The sequence below is a fragment of the Lutjanus erythropterus genome, chromosome 2 (assembly GCF_056507025.1).
Source record: "Lutjanus erythropterus isolate fLutEry1 chromosome 2, fLutEry1.hap2, whole genome shotgun sequence".
In the NCBI taxonomy this organism is placed as follows: domain Eukaryota; kingdom Metazoa; phylum Chordata; class Actinopteri; order Lutjaniformes; family Lutjanidae; genus Lutjanus; species Lutjanus erythropterus.
The window spans coordinates 25,063,557-25,079,050 of record NC_139318.1 but is presented as its reverse complement, the minus strand read 5'-3'; the positions used below and the strand labels follow the sequence as shown (position 1 = coordinate 25,079,050).

The window sequence follows — 15,494 nt, the reverse complement described above, 5'->3', positions numbered from 1 at the left end:
TTTTTTCACAGATCAGAGTCGGGGCTCTGACCAGCGAGCTGCTGGAGCTTCGCTCTCAGTTGGAGGAGGCAGCTTCTGTTCATGAAAGGGAACTCCACAGTCTGCAAGAGATGTGTACTGATCTTCAGTCACGTGCTGATGTTACTCTCAAAGAGGTAGATGATGTGGTACAAATGACAATAAAAGTGATGTAGCACAAATCAGAGCACATATTCCTCCACCAAAACTGCTTAATTTGTTACTTTAATAATAGAAAACAGAAAGGTTGTATGCATTTATATCCAGATGTACATTATCAATATGCATGTACGACATTCATGGGATCCATGTGCTGTATTAATTTCATTAAAACAGGTGCAGTACATCAAGAGAAAACTAGGAAGGGGTTTCTGAAGTAATTTATGCATACTTGCTCCTGAAAGCTTAAAATGCACAGTTAAATTTGTGGTATTGGAGGAATGTGATTCGCATCCTCCTCACATGATCGATGCTGAACAATCACTGTAAATAGCAACTTTGCTAAATGTTTCAGATACCTCAAAAAACCATCACATACCGTAGATATAATTGTGCCTTGTGCGCATAAATAAAGCATGATCGTATAGGCAGAAACTGAATGTCAAGCCAATACTGATATTTCATTTTAAATCCTTTATCTGTCAACACCACAGACATGATATGGTGCATCACTACTTTAAAGTTCCTGGATCAACACCAAAATAAGACCTAACCTGCCACCACATTTTAGTCAAAAATTAAGAGATATCCTGCGAACTAGCAAATGGAAAACAGACCTTCCTGCTTTGTGTTATGAGATAATTCACCACATTTTGATTGTGTTTGGTTACATCACCTTCTACCACGCATGACTTTCTCCCTGCAGCTGGACACGTGCAGAGCTTCTCTGTCAGCCAGCGAGGAGAGTCGAGACCAGCTGAGGCGGGACATGTTGGAACTGGAGCGACGTCACAGCCAAACTCAGGACGCTGCTGAGAACTACAGAAGAGAGGTTATGGAGCTGCGACGCAGCCTCAGCGACGTCACCAAGGAGAGAGACACCGTCAGCCAATCAAACAGTCAGCTGAGAGAAACTCTACGAAGTGCAGAGACAGAGAGGATCAGGTAAAAGCTTCAGTGAACGGGACACTGTTGACACGAATGAGAGAAACGTTCAGAGTAAAATGTTTGGGTTGTGTTTTGTTTTTCAGTGTGAAACGACAGTGTGAGGAGAAGGAGCAGAGGCTGGCTGTGCTGGAGGAGAACTTCTCGTCTACTCAGAAGGAGGTGACAGAGCTGCGGAGCTGTCTGAGAGAAGTCGAAAGATCGCGACTTGAAGCTCGACGAGAACTGCAGGAGCTCCGCAGACAGGTCAGACAGGGTTTCACTGCTCCTGCACACCTCTGTGACGTTTAGGCCCTTTTACACAACCTTGTCATGGCAGGAATGTTGCACTGTTAGTCTGTCAGATTGGCAGTCTGGGGGCAACATCAATGCCCCCCCCATCCTGTGTAAAAATACAGGATGAGGGGGCATTGATGTTCCACCTCTGATGTCGCAAGGGAGTTAGTAAGAGAGCCAGATCGACATCTGTATAAAAAGGCTGAGATGGCAGGATGGGACATAATGTTGTGTCAAATGTTCACTACTGTTTGGAATTGTGTTTTATTCTCTTATTCCACATATTTGTCAGTCATGACTCTAAACAGAGTGTGAGAGAGACAAATGGACATTTTCTCCAGCACTGTGGAGATCAGTCTGGTTATGTACTGAGACACACAGACACAGGCAGGAGAGAAATCCCTCCTGGAATCATTATGCAAGGCAATCCTTGGAACGTTATTGCTGCACAAGAAACAACATTCACCCAGGAACACATAAGAAGCTTTATAAATAAATTGAATTTAGAAATTTTATTATTTATTTATATAGCAGCGTTCTTTGGGTCAGTGTAAAAAAGCAAACCTGGCATCCAGATGAGCCTTTGTTGCAGCAGTATTGTGCAATCTCTGTATAAAAGGTTCTAAAGAAAGAGCCTTTGTTTTCAGTCCACACTAAGGTTTTTCCTCGTGGAATGACTTTTAGGAACATGGAGCGTATTGTGATGTTGTGCTTTTCTTGGCTGCAGCTGAAGGTTCTGGATGGAGAGAAGGAGCAGAAGGGGAGGGAGGTGGCTGAGCTGCAGACTCGCCTGTCACTGGAGGAGCAAAGAGAGGAGGAGAGAGGGAAAGAGGCTTTCACCCTCAAACAGAAGTTAACTGAAGCTGAAACAGCTCGAGATTCCCTGAAGAAAGAGGTGAGGATGGAGGAGAGTGAACAGACATTTCCAGATTTTATTCACTGTCACAACTTTTTGTTTCTTTTGTTTTTAAAATTCTTCAGCTCTCTATGACTCAGAAGCGCCTGGTGGAGACTGAGTTGAGCTGGCGTGGCTGTGAGAGAGAGCTGACTGCTCAGCTGCAGGAGGCGCGTGGCTGCGAGAAGAAACTGCAGGATGAAGCCAAGAACCTAGCCCTGCGTGCTCAGGCCGCGCAGGACTCTGCCGCTCAGTCCAGCCTGCAGCTGAGCGAGGCTCAGGGCCGACTGGCCGCCACCGAGGCTGAGCTGACCCGGGCGGAGGCCGGGAGGAGGGACCTGGAGTTTCGCCTGAGCAGCGTTCAGTCGGCACTGACGCGAACGCTGGGCATCGGAGCTGGAGGCAGAGGAGGCCGGGGGAGGAGCCCAGGGGGGAGCTCCACATCACCAGGCACCGTGTCACGCCACCACAGCGTCTCACCCCTGCGCTCCTCGCTCTCACCTCCTAAAGGTGAGAATGAAACATGAAGCGTAACTCTGCAACATAAGATTTAGACATTTATTCGGACATTAAAGGTCAAATGTGTAAGATGTGGGGGATTCTACTGGCAGAAATGGAATATAATATTCACAAGTATATTGTTTTTTTTTAGTTTTCATTGATGCAGTGGTTCCCAAACCTTTTCTGTCATGCTTAAGTTGAATTTTAGTGAAATAAACATCAGCATAGTTCATTTTCCCCACAGAAATCATATTTATTCTACTTAAGTTCACTCCTGATCTATGTTTCTACCCTGGTCATCCAAGCCCCCCCCTGCAGTGGCTCTACGTCACCCCAGTTTGGGAACCATGACATGAGTGTATAATCACCTAAAAATAAGAATAAGAATGATTGTGTTTTCATTACCTCAGGATGATCCTTTTATATCTATAGAGGGCACTGCTCCTCCTCCATGGAGGCCGCCATGTTTCACCATCATCTTGAACCATGAGTTACACAACCACTACAGTTTCACCAAGCTTGGAAGGGGAGGGTGACATAAGTGGTATGCAGTTGGTTGCAGTTTACAACTTTACTGCTAGATGCCTCTAAATTTTTCGCACTGTCCTTTAAATTAAGCTCAGAAACCAGTGAAAACAAACCATGTAGCAGAGACTGCATACTCAACCTGTAAAAAACACAATATGTATGTGGACTATGTGGATTTATTATTAATGGCAGGTGACAGTGTGAAAAAGGCTTAACCACAGTAGTGTTAGGTGATAACATCATTAAAAACAGTATACAAAAGGGGCGCTCCAGTAGCTCACCTGGTAGTACTCATGCTTCGTATGCAAAAAGCTGAGTCACTTATTGTTAAGCAAAATAAAAAAAGAAAAAAAAGAAAATGAAAGTCATAATTAAAATATGGAAAAAGAAAGAAAACAAACAACCAAAAGCATCCAGAAAGGAAAATAAAAGAGACACAACACAAAAAACGCAGGTCTCCTAAAGAAGATCTATTTTAGCTGCTTAAAATTTTGATTGTTGAGATGTGAAGTATAGCAGACTACTCCAGTGAGCCATATTTCATATACAGTGAGATATGGCTTTGTGAGTTGTTTTTTCATTGCATTTGATGTCACATATAAATAGTGCTAATGACATCCCTCCTGTAGATTCCCCAACACAATAAAAAAACTGTTGATTTGATGACTGCAGCTCTTTGTATTTCATTTTCATAGAGTTTCGCGTCAGCACCCCTGACAACACTTTAGGTTCTGGAGCCATTTCTCCTGAGAGAGGAGATACACCGCTGCCTCTCCCTCAGCCAGAGCTGGACCCCGACACACTGCGCAGTGATCTGAGAGACTTCTTGCAGGAGCTGCGTGAGGCGCAGAGGGAGCGGGTAAAAGAAACAAAGTAAATGCTCATGATAATTGAAGGATATCTTCCTGTTTGTATGGTTAAGCTTTTGCTTATTGCTGATTTTGAAGGATGATGCCAGATGCCGGCTGGGGGCTGTGCAGCGGGAGCTGGAGGAGCTGACGGGGGAGCGAGACTCTGCTCAGAGTCGTCTCGCTCAGATACAAAACACTTTACTGGAGTATCAAGAAGGTTATTCTTATTATTTGTCCATGTAGTTTCAGAAGAAAATCTAAAAAACTAAAAGACAAAATTATCTCAGTCTTAAATGTGTGTTATTGTGTGTGTTTGTTTGTAGGTAAGCGTGCACTGGACGACCGTCTGACCACCACTCAGATTCTGCTGCAGCAGCAGGAGGAGGCGGTGAGGAGAGGAGACAGAGAGAGGAGGACTCTCACTGACAGGGTGAAGGATTTAGAGCGAGCGCTGCAGGCCTCTGAGATGGATAAAAAACACACACAGGTACACACACATATATACACACTGTATTTGTTTGACAGCAATTTTTTTATTTAGTTTTAGTCATAGTCTTCTGACTGAAATGCCATTTAGTTTTAGTCATATTTTATCTGAATTATTTTAGTTTTAGCCTGGTTTTAGTCGCCTAAATATCACAGGATTCAACAAAGGTTAAGGTCTCTCTTACGAGAAAAGGCTGCATCAAACCAGGCATTACAGTATACAAAAAACAATAAATAAAAACATTAAATAGGTCATATGTGCAAAACATTAGCTTATGGTAATAAAAAACTAGTCAAATTAGTCTTCCACATTCCTCACATTCATATTGAGGCAAAATACAAGGGCATACTACTGGTACCCAGGTACTCAGACTCATACACTTACATTTCCACACACTATTACACACTCAGATACATAGTACTCATCATATACATCATATACTCATGTACATCTATACAGGAGGTTAACAGGTTTAGTTAAAGCATAGTTCATCATTTAAACATTTTGGAGGAAACATCTGTGAACCTGTAATTAAGATTAAATATACTACATTTCTTCAATTATGCATACTTTGTTTGTTTGTTTCGATTTGAGGACAGTGAAACTTTACATTTATTATCTTTAATGTATCAATCAATCTTTAAATTTACAATCTTAAGATTATAAACTCTGGTCATTCACTTCTCTAACCAGGACAGGACAGCTGTGGTTTCTTTTAGCTTGAATTGTATTTCAAGTTTAATGAAAACATGCCAGCTCGGGTTAGCCCATGAAATAATGTTGACTGAGTTTTTAAAAAAATGTGAGTCTTTGCTTGTGCATGAATTTGACCTGTCTGCAAATGTTGCTTTAAGTTTGTTGTGTTTTTTACAGGTGATTGCCCCTCCACACAGTTTACAAAGGCTCTTGTTTTTCAGATATAAAATTAATCCATATTATGTCTGTTCTTCTGTTTCTCACAGTTTGATGTGAGACATGCAGCAAGTGCATGCTAATTGATCCCCAGGTCATAGTTTTTTTTCATCATAAATTACTTTTTATTTAGTTATCATCTTATTTTTGTCAGTGAAAAATGGTCGATGTTGAAAATTACGACGAAAATTATGACTCTGTGAAATGAACACTGGTATTTGTATCATCACTTGCACAGCGGTGACCTCTGATCTGCCATGGTCACCATATGGCAGCACTCAACAGTAGAGCCATGTCTAGCCGTAAGCTGTCAGGGAATGTAATAACAACAGATGCCACACTGACACAGTGTTACACCTCATGTTGTGTCCCATGTCAGCTCTCCGTATGTCCCGACCTTTCAATATAATTCACCTTCTGGACAACAGGAGGAGCAGGGACACAACATGAAAATGAGGTTCTTAGGGCAAAACAAGGCTGAGAGAAATTTATATTTGTTGGATTGAGACATTTATAGAAGCATTTTTGGAAAGTCTCAGGAGGATTTATGAAGAGATGAGTAATGTTGGAGCTTAGATGCAGCTGTGGATCATCTGTGTGTGCTTTTGTCTGTTTGTAACAGTGTTTTGGACTGTCTGTACAAGAGTCTGTAATCTGGGTCAAAATCACAAGTCTTACTTATCCACAAACCTCCTATAATCTTATCTAAGGTTAGGAAATCCTGCCACGCAATCTAGTTTCGCTCATCAACCTCTGTTACCTAGCAACGGACACTACTACAGAGCTAAACAACTTTGTAATTTTTACATTTTCTCATTGAAACACAAAAAATCTAAAACAGCAATGGATGATGAACTTTAAGACAGAAAGGTTAATGATATTTGCAACATCTGTAGAGAAATATAGAGGTGTTTGTTTATTGGGAGACTGTTCTTAGCGCTGTCCACTTGTGATGGGATCATCCTGGACACATATTAATACCAGGTCTAAACAAGCTCTTTGTTTATGTAGGTCATATAGAAACATCGGTATTAAACTGAGACTGTTTTATAACCAGCTAAAGCCTCCTTGTAGTAACTTTAAAGATTTTTAGGATGGGAACATTGATTTAAGATCTGTCCATCTCTAATGGTCCAAATTACCATGGTTACCAAGCAGCTAAGATAGGATCTGCAGGTTTGGAAGTTTCTGTAATGTGGCCCCTGCGCTCTTAAATGTCCACTGACTGGTCCCTGTCCTCTGTCCGTCTCCGCAGGATCAGTTGAATAAGCAGCGTGCCACTGAGATGCGTCTGGAGGCAGAGAGGAAGCGTCTACGGGAGGCGCTGGAGACGGCTGAAGCCCGGGCCACCAGGGTGGAGCTGGGGAGACGCAGTATCGAGGGGGAGCTGCAGAGACTCAAACTGAGCCTGGGAGACCGTGAGGCTGAGAGCCAGACCTCCCAGGAGCGCCATGACTCTCTGCTGAAACAGGTACAGCAGACTGAATCAGAGTCACTTTATTTTCATACCCCTGAATGCTGAATCAGATTAATTGTACTTTAAATGCACGGTTTGAAGTATATTTTGATATATTTTTAATGTGCTTCAAAATTAAGGCTTGTTGCAGTCTGTTATTCCCTATAATTTCTGAATATTTTCAGTTTTTCAGTAAAGAATTGTGCAATTTGGTCCTAATTACGGGGGGAAGTGCCCCGGGCAGCAGTGTTGGGTAATGTTATTTCTAAAATGAAATTGTTACAAAATTACTGCCATCAAAAAGTAATTTGTTATGTTACAGTGTTACCTACTAAGAAAAGTACCTTGTTAGAGTACTTTTGCTTTACAAAAAATAGAAAAAACCCTTTGTGATACCTTGGACAGGCTGGTTATATTGACCAGAGGGCACATAATCTATATATATAATGTATTGACTCTATGATCATTATATGGCCTTGTCTACAGCCCATAATCTGAATGTATTTGATCAGGGGGAATTTGTCCAATACATCCATCTCTAGACATGAAACTCCACAGTATCAGTGTCTGCTGTAGGTTGTAGGCTGTTTCTGTCCTCTGCAGTACAGTGGTTGAAATATGTGGAAAAAATTATAACAGTAACAGATTGTTTATTTGAAATTGTTACTAAACAACTGATGATTTGAATTGGGAAACTAACATGTTATGTAGCTCAGTAGAATACAAAGGTGCTCTGGATACTCTACTTTGTAGCAACATTACCCCTAACACTGCTCTAACAGTAAAGAAAACGATGCTTCTTTCTCTTTGTTTGTTTCCTGACTGGATTACACATAAGTGTGTTTTGTACAAAATACAGGTTGCAGAAGGAGAAGCCCGTGCGTCTCTGCTCCAGAGGGAGGTGGACAGGCTGAGTCAGGCTCTGCTCAAAGCTCAGGAAGGTGAATCTTTACTCAAAGAGACGGTGTCTTCCATCAGAAAGAGCCTCCAGGAGGCAGCGGCTGCTCACAGCAGCACACAGAGTCGTCTCGCTGCTCTGCAGAAGATGCTGAGTGCAGCTGAACAGGACAAAAGACTTCTACAGGTGAGTGAGACGGGAAGAGTGGCAAAGGCCTTCGGACAGTGTGGATGAAACCTAGACCGTGTTGTGATGATCACTCTGTGTTAATAAGGACCGAATGGATGAAACCCGGGCGTCATTGGTGGAGGGGAAGAGGAACGTGGCTGCTCTCACTGAACGCGTACAAAGCCTCCAGACCGAGCTGAACCAGAGCGAGCTCAGACGAGAAGAGCTGGAGACTGAACTCAGCAATGCTCAAGAGGTGAGGGAGACAAACCCCAGTGAGCCCCACTGAAGTCTTCGGCAGAAGACATTACAGCATCTGTAGAACAGCTGATCTTTAGCTGTGACTCTGCAGTAGAAAAAAATACCTCAGTACATAACATTTTATACATTATTATTATTATTTAAGAGTGTCTCTGCGGTTGTCTTTAGTGTCATGTCTTTGTATGTGACCTTCTCTTATCTTTCTTCCATCAGGCTCTACGTCAGCGTTTGGCCAGTCTCACTGAGGCTCAGCGTAGCGCCCATTTAGCTCAGACAGAGCGGGTCGCTGTTGAGGAGCGACTGCGTGGGCTGCAGCGAGCGGTCGCCATGCTCGAGACCGAGAAGAAAGATGCTGAGAGACAGGCTGTGAGGCTGGAGAAGGACAAGAACGCTCTGAGGAATACACTGGATAAGGTCAGCAGCACTGTATGTCATGCACAACAAATGTGGAACTTGTTTCATTCAGTCATTTCTTTACAAAGAGCCATTTGTGAGCTCAAAAAGTCAAAGTTCATGTGCTGTGTGGAAACTTGTTGGACTTAACCAACAGTGGCAGACTCAGATTGTTGGAGGGGCAGCGAAAAAAAAAAAAAAGGATTAAAAAAAGGCACCAACACGCGTAAAGTTTTGATGCATTTATGGTGAAACAGTTACAAACCCTGGGTAAGTTTAAAATAGTTTTATTATGTGAGTATTACTATTACATCCCTGTAATAAGACACACGGGGAACTATTAACTATTTAAACATTTCTGAGACGAGCATCCAAAAGGGCACTTTGGGAGCGATTTTTCGAATAAGGGGGCATCACTGTGTCCAAAAACTTGTATTGCTGAGAGCTCAATGCACTGCAGAAACTGCTGCCAATACAGAAAACACAACCAGATACAGAAATGCTGCAAGTAGCACAGACTGTTATCACTTAGAGTGATGCACATGGGTGGACACAACTGGGAGACATTTGTTGTCCTACCAAAAAACTACATTCACATGTACACTTAAATTTTTGTTATTTTCCAACACCACTTATGGGTAATTGACTTCAGTAACTTCATTGGTCACAAACCAAGGTAACAAGTGTGTCCCAGCCCTGTGCATCATATTTTAGTGTCCCTATTATTATTTTAGTCTTTCTATTATTGTCTGTGCTACTTTCAGTGTATTTCTATATTTAGCTGAGTTTTCTCACTTTGCAGCGTTTTTCTACATGCCGTTCATATGTTGTCAAATTGGTAAGAATGTTTTCTTAAATGTCTAAATAAGAATTGTTGTGTTTAATTACCTTTAGAATGAGCTGTTTATTTCTACAGAGGGCGTGGATCCTCTTCCATGGAGGTCGCCATGTTGCACTACCATGTTTCTACCATAGCCCAGAATGGACAAACCAAACAATGGCTCTAGATACTGTCTTAAGCGTTTTATGTGAGTTTCGCTGAGACCATAGGTTCTTCTACACACTCGGAAGGGAAGAGTAAGGCAAGTTGTGTGTGATATACAAGCTCGCCACTAGATGACACTAGATCCTACAAACTGATCCTTTAAATTAAAGTGAGTTGAGTTTTCAGGACAGCTGAAATAGGTGCAAATTTTAAATCACAATCAGGACTTTTTGCATGCTTTCTGTTGGTTACATTTCTATTAATGCGCCTTTCATTAGGTTGAACGCCAGAAGCTGAAGACAGAGGAGGACGGCATGCGGCTGTCTGCGGAGAGAGGTCGCCTGGATCGCTCTCTGAACACGGCTGAAAAGGAGCTGCAGGAGGCACAGCAGCAGATACTGATGCTGCAGGTGAGGAGCAGCCACAGACCAGCCTTCGTTACAGCAGACTGTGTGTAGTAAAAACAAAAACCTTTTAGAAGCTTCGCCAAACTGCTGTCAGTAGAGTGAATGCTGGTGACACAACATGCCACAGAATTTGTTTTCTTAGCTGCTTCACACATCTCCTGGAGAGTGAGTGGACTGAGCGGCCTGGAGTCCGTCATGTTTCACTGAACGACAAAACCAAACACATGCTTTAAAGAGCTGTTCACACCTTTTACAAATCAGTCTTTAACATGACTAATTAATTCCATAGTTCCCAAGTTTTTGTGATGTATAAACAATTTTCTTTACATTTATTATTAAACAACACAGTCTCCAGTTAAATGACTGTTTAAACTCTGTGTCTCACTGACTTGAGTAATGAGGGATTTAGTTTGCATGAGAAAGTGGTTTCATGAGAAAAACTTAACATTTTCTTTGGTTGAAGGTTACAGGAGGTATGTTAAGTTAATTAATGACTCACAGGACAGTTGGGCTAAACTGCATGAGCCAACCACCGTCTCTGCAGCGCTCTTTCTACCACAGATCGCGCCAGAAAACAAAAGATTAGATATTTCTGGGGAAGCGTCATTTTGCTGTTAGGATGCAAAACAACAGCCATAAATATATTTTTTTTTATTTACCACAAACATGCTATGAACAGCAAATAAATAAAGCTATAGTGGGTTTCATAGGAATTCTGAAATAGTCATTAAGGCTGTTTATTTCAAACTGTTTTTTACATCTCAAACCGCTGATCATTTCTCTTCATTTGGTCAAACTTTTCCCAGGCTGCAGAAGCAACTAAAGCAGTAATTCATAACCCCTCAAACATTTGCTACAGTGTCCCAAGGCCACATATTCATTTATAACTTCATAGGCTATTTTTGTAATTGCCTTGAAATTTTGCTGCATTTTTCTTCATTGCTCCTTGTCATGCAAAATTATCCTGTTTTTGCACAAAAATATGTGATCAATACGTAAAAAAAAAACCAAAAGCCTGAACCAGAGTTTAAAGTAAGTAGAAAGAAGTCAAGAACGTACAAATTGTGTCATTTAACAAGAACCTCTGACCACACTGGAGGTTTCTCTGCAAGGGGCCATCGGCCATTTGTCAGAGGAGCTTCTCCAGACCAATAAAAATCACAGATGTTTGTTGTCTCAGAAATGTGAACAACGGATCTGTGATGTTTACTCCTCTGTAAGTGCTGTGATTAACTAATGACTTCAAAATTAAATGTTTAGAATGTAATGTAGACCTTTGGTCTATCGTTTGCTTTTTTACTTTGATTAGCAATAGGTTTTTAGATCTGAACAACATGACACGGTACTATAAATGCATAATATTTTTGTAGCATCTCTTTTCCAAATTCCTGGCAAATATGTTTCCTAAAGCTCCTAAAAGATGGGTACATTTTCCAGTTAAATTAATTTCCTGAACTATGTCAAACCATTACTTTTTCCCTGGATCAGCTTTACACTAACTAATTGATTTTTTTATACTAAGTATTGAATACTATAATAATAGTAATAATTAACAGGTAATGTACAGTGAGCAGGTCATTATTGTGAAATAAATTCTGACAGGATGATGCAGGACTGAAGGGGTTTATTTCCCCCCCCATTTAATTTTAAAAAGATTTCATGGCTTTATTTCACAAGTGACCTGCTCACTGCACATGTAGCATGTCTCTTAACAATGTCGCAGAGTCCTTTACAAAAGAAAATAAATCTAGACAAGGCAGATAAAAGAAAGCATACATCAGACATTTCCAAAAGCTTTCACAAAAGGTTTTAATATGTATCTCCTCTTTGTGCCTCCTCTATATTCCCATGAGCGTGGTTCACCTCCAGGTCGCCACAGAGCCTCCATCATGGTTACTGGGTGGTCAGCAGTCTGCTTTTGATCTGGGGTTTAATGAGGAACCAAACCAAACCAAAGTCTCTCCATCATTTCAACAGTCATTTTCCTTTTTGGTCTCATTTTGTTTTGTTTTTTTTTTTCACTCGTCTATCTGTGTGTCCCCGTGTGTGCGTTGACCAGACTCAGCTGGCTGAGATGGAGCAGTCACATGGTCTGTGTGAGAGTCTGGTGCGGCAGCGTGATGAAGCCCAGCGAGAGTCGGAGAGACTGAGGACCAGCTTCAGAGACGTGGAGCGAACGCTGGGCACCAGAGAGCGAGCTCACCGACACAGAGTCAAAGGCCTCGAGGAGCAGGTATGCACATCACCTCGTGGTAAAGGTTTTTTTTTAAGGTTAAAGGGACAGTTCACTCCAAAATCAGAAATACGGATTTTTCTCTTACCTGCAGTGCTGTTGATTCATCTAGATAGTTTTGTTATAAATTGCAGAGTTTTGGATATGTCTGCCTTCTCTCAAATATAATGAAACTAGATGGCCGTCAGCTTGTGACGCTCAAAGCGCCAAAAAATACATTTGAAAGACTCAACAGCAATGTCTCTTTCCAGAAAATAATTTCAGCGATACAGTTTGTGGGTGTAATTTGGTAGAAAGAAAATAGCTCCTGCACAAAACTGCTGACAACGAGGTCTGTGGATCATCTTCAGTAACTGGGTCATGATTTCTAGAAAGAGACGCTGCTGTTGAGTTCTTCAAATATTCTGGGTGCCATCTAGTTCCATTACATTGGAGAGAAGGCAGACATCTCTGCGGTCGATACCTCCAAAACTCACACCAGAACAGTCTAGGTGGATAAATAGCACTACAGGTAAGAGGAATAATATACATTTTTTTAATTTAGAGTGAACTGTCCCTTTAAACCTTTTACACTTTTAATTCCCTGCTATAATAAATGAGGTGGTTTGGAGTGTAATAGAGTATTTAGAATATAGACACCTATGATGCATATTAAGTTTGCATCATTATTTGAAACACCAGCAAAAGAATAAGAATATTTCAGTAGTGTCACAAATGTGATGGACCATGAACAGCATATAAACATGGCTTTATACACTGTACAGATTAATAGTCCTCATACACACACACACACACACACACACACACACACACACACACACACACACACACACACACACACACACCTTTAAACTGTGGAGATATTAACAATGTTTTGAATAGAAATCAGAGAATTGGAGAATTCCACTTTGTCTGGTTCAGTCAGCTCTGCTGTTTTATTTATTTATTTTTTCCATCAGGTCAAATCAAACACAACAGGAGAACACGCTATGTGGCTGTCTGATTTCATTTTGGCTCAAATTATACCAAACAGCGTGAATCAACAGAAAATACTGCTGCCAAAAAAGCAACAGTGAAACTGAGATGTTAACGGGTCACGATAACGTGTTTGAATAAAGAGAGACGTCAGGTTGTTTACATGTGTTCATCCAGAACCACGTCAACAATGTACCAGTTGTCCTCATCTTCATTTCAGACCTGCTCCCTGTGCACGCACATCTGTAAAATCTGCAGTGGGGGGGACAACATAATAACTGCCAAATCTTCACAGGCTGTCAGGAGGCTATACTGTTGCTATACTTTTTTTTAGGACACAGTGAAGACCTGAACACATGGTAAATTCTCAGAGCTCCTCTCTGCTAAACAGCCTCGTCCTGCATTAGAAAAGTTCACAGTTACAACAACCAAAGAGCTAACAGAACAGTGGCCAGTGCCAGGGATAAGAAAACCTATTAGTATGTATTACTGTCCTAAAAAATACTACTAATAATAAATGAATAAATAAATAAATAAATAAATAAATAAACAAAAAATACTCATGATAAACTCCTAAATGTGCCCAGAAACTCTTCTCTTGAATAGTATTAACAGGAAAAAAATCTCCTCAGAATTCATAATTTTACACAAACAGTTAAGTTAATAGCTGTAGTTATTGTATTCACTATTTGGATTAATTGTTCAGTTTATCAGTTGTTCTGTACTGTTATTGTTATGCATTGAAAATATAATATGAAATTTCCCTAAAATATGTAATTTAGTCAGAGTCTGTCAGTTTACTCAATGATAGAAAAGGGGTCCCTTAAGGAAAAATTAAAAAATTAAAAATGTTAAGACTGTGCTTTGACTCCTACTGTATCACTGCAGGTGTCCACGCTGAAGGAGCAGCTGCAGCAAGAGATGAAACGGCGGCAACCGTCTCTTCCATCCTCCTTATTGTCGGCAGGGAACTGAGAAGCATCTTAAAACCAGAAGCACCAGCACACCACACATTGTAATCCAGGGAAAATCCACTCATCAATGTTTGAAAGCAATATTTAATCACAGAAACATTCCTAAACTGTTAATAGTCTAACTCTACTGTTTACAATATGATTTGTTTCACTTTGTGACACTGAAATGGACACCACTGTCATTCTGATGGGGTTTTATTGACGTTTTGTACAGTGAAGAACACTTTAACTCAATGACAGGCCCTCAAGGGAGCACAGCGATGTGATTCAGCAGCTGCGCTGAAAACGCCAGCAGCCTGCTGATTACTGGCAGCCATCTGTACTTGATCCTTGCTCAACATCTTCCCAAACTTCCTGCTCCTATTCAAGAAGAAACCCAAATCACCGCAGGATTCCCCTCCAGACAGAATCTGGACGTAGTGCAGGAACGAAAATCTGCCAGTTGTGCAGTTTGGCCTCGATTCCTCCACATTTATATTAACAGTTGAAGACACTCAGAGAAGGAAAGGAAGGTCTTCACTGTGTGCGAGTGCCAGGAAACAAACGAAATGAGCTTAATGAAGGAGCTGCACTGTATGTTCTCTCAGAGACAGATGCAGATTTTACTGATTATGTGACTTATAGACACAGTTTTATAACAGTGGAGTACTGCAGTGTATGGAAGCCCATTTCTACTGGTAAAAGAAAAGATATACCCATACTAAGTCATAATAATGAGAAAAAAAGTCAAAATTATGAGGTAAAATGTCATAATTATGCGATAAAGGTGAAATTGTGAGATAAAAAGTTGAATATATGGGACAAAAAGTTGTGATTATGAGAGAAATTATGAGATAAAAAAATCCAAATTATGAGCTACAAAGTCAAAAGTATGAGATAAAAAATGTTGCCAATATAAAAAAAAAATAAAATTGAGGAAAAAATTTAAAAATTGAGATAAAAAGCCAAATATTTCATCTCATAATTATGACTTTATAATTACAACATTGTATCTCGTAATTTCTATTTTATCTCATAATGTCACGTTTTTAATCTCATAATTATGACTTACCATGGGGATATTATTTTTCTTTTACCGGTGGACATTGGTTTCCATAGAAGTATGATGATATTTATGTTTTGTTTTTATTAGTTAATAGTAGTTTTACTAGGTGTACATACTTTTTACGCTG

At 40.6% G+C, this 15,494-nt stretch overlaps 1 protein-coding gene across 2 annotated transcripts in view; it reads left to right on the top strand.

Moving 5' to 3' along the window:
• The window catches only part of crocc (ciliary rootlet coiled-coil, rootletin), a 30,374-nt gene extending 15,236 nt beyond the window's left edge, over positions 1-15,138 (top strand). For both annotated transcript variants that reach the window (XM_084734302.1, XM_084734294.1), the window contains exons 23-37: positions 12-155; positions 884-1,122; positions 1,209-1,368; positions 2,126-2,293; positions 2,380-2,803; positions 4,018-4,181; positions 4,270-4,390; positions 4,497-4,660; positions 6,828-7,043; positions 7,888-8,112; positions 8,201-8,350; positions 8,569-8,769; positions 10,012-10,143; positions 12,200-12,373; positions 14,237-15,138. In XM_084734302.1, the coding sequence (XP_084590428.1) occupies positions 12-155; positions 884-1,122; positions 1,209-1,368; positions 2,126-2,293; positions 2,380-2,803; positions 4,018-4,181; positions 4,270-4,390; positions 4,497-4,660; positions 6,828-7,043; positions 7,888-8,112; positions 8,201-8,350; positions 8,569-8,769; positions 10,012-10,143; positions 12,200-12,373; positions 14,237-14,323 (2,769 nt within the window). In that variant the 3' untranslated portion in view covers positions 14,324-15,138. The remainder of the gene's footprint in view (positions 1-11; positions 156-883; positions 1,123-1,208; positions 1,369-2,125; positions 2,294-2,379; positions 2,804-4,017; positions 4,182-4,269; positions 4,391-4,496; positions 4,661-6,827; positions 7,044-7,887; positions 8,113-8,200; positions 8,351-8,568; positions 8,770-10,011; positions 10,144-12,199; positions 12,374-14,236) is intronic.
• The last annotated feature ends 356 nt before the right edge of the window (positions 15,139-15,494 follow it).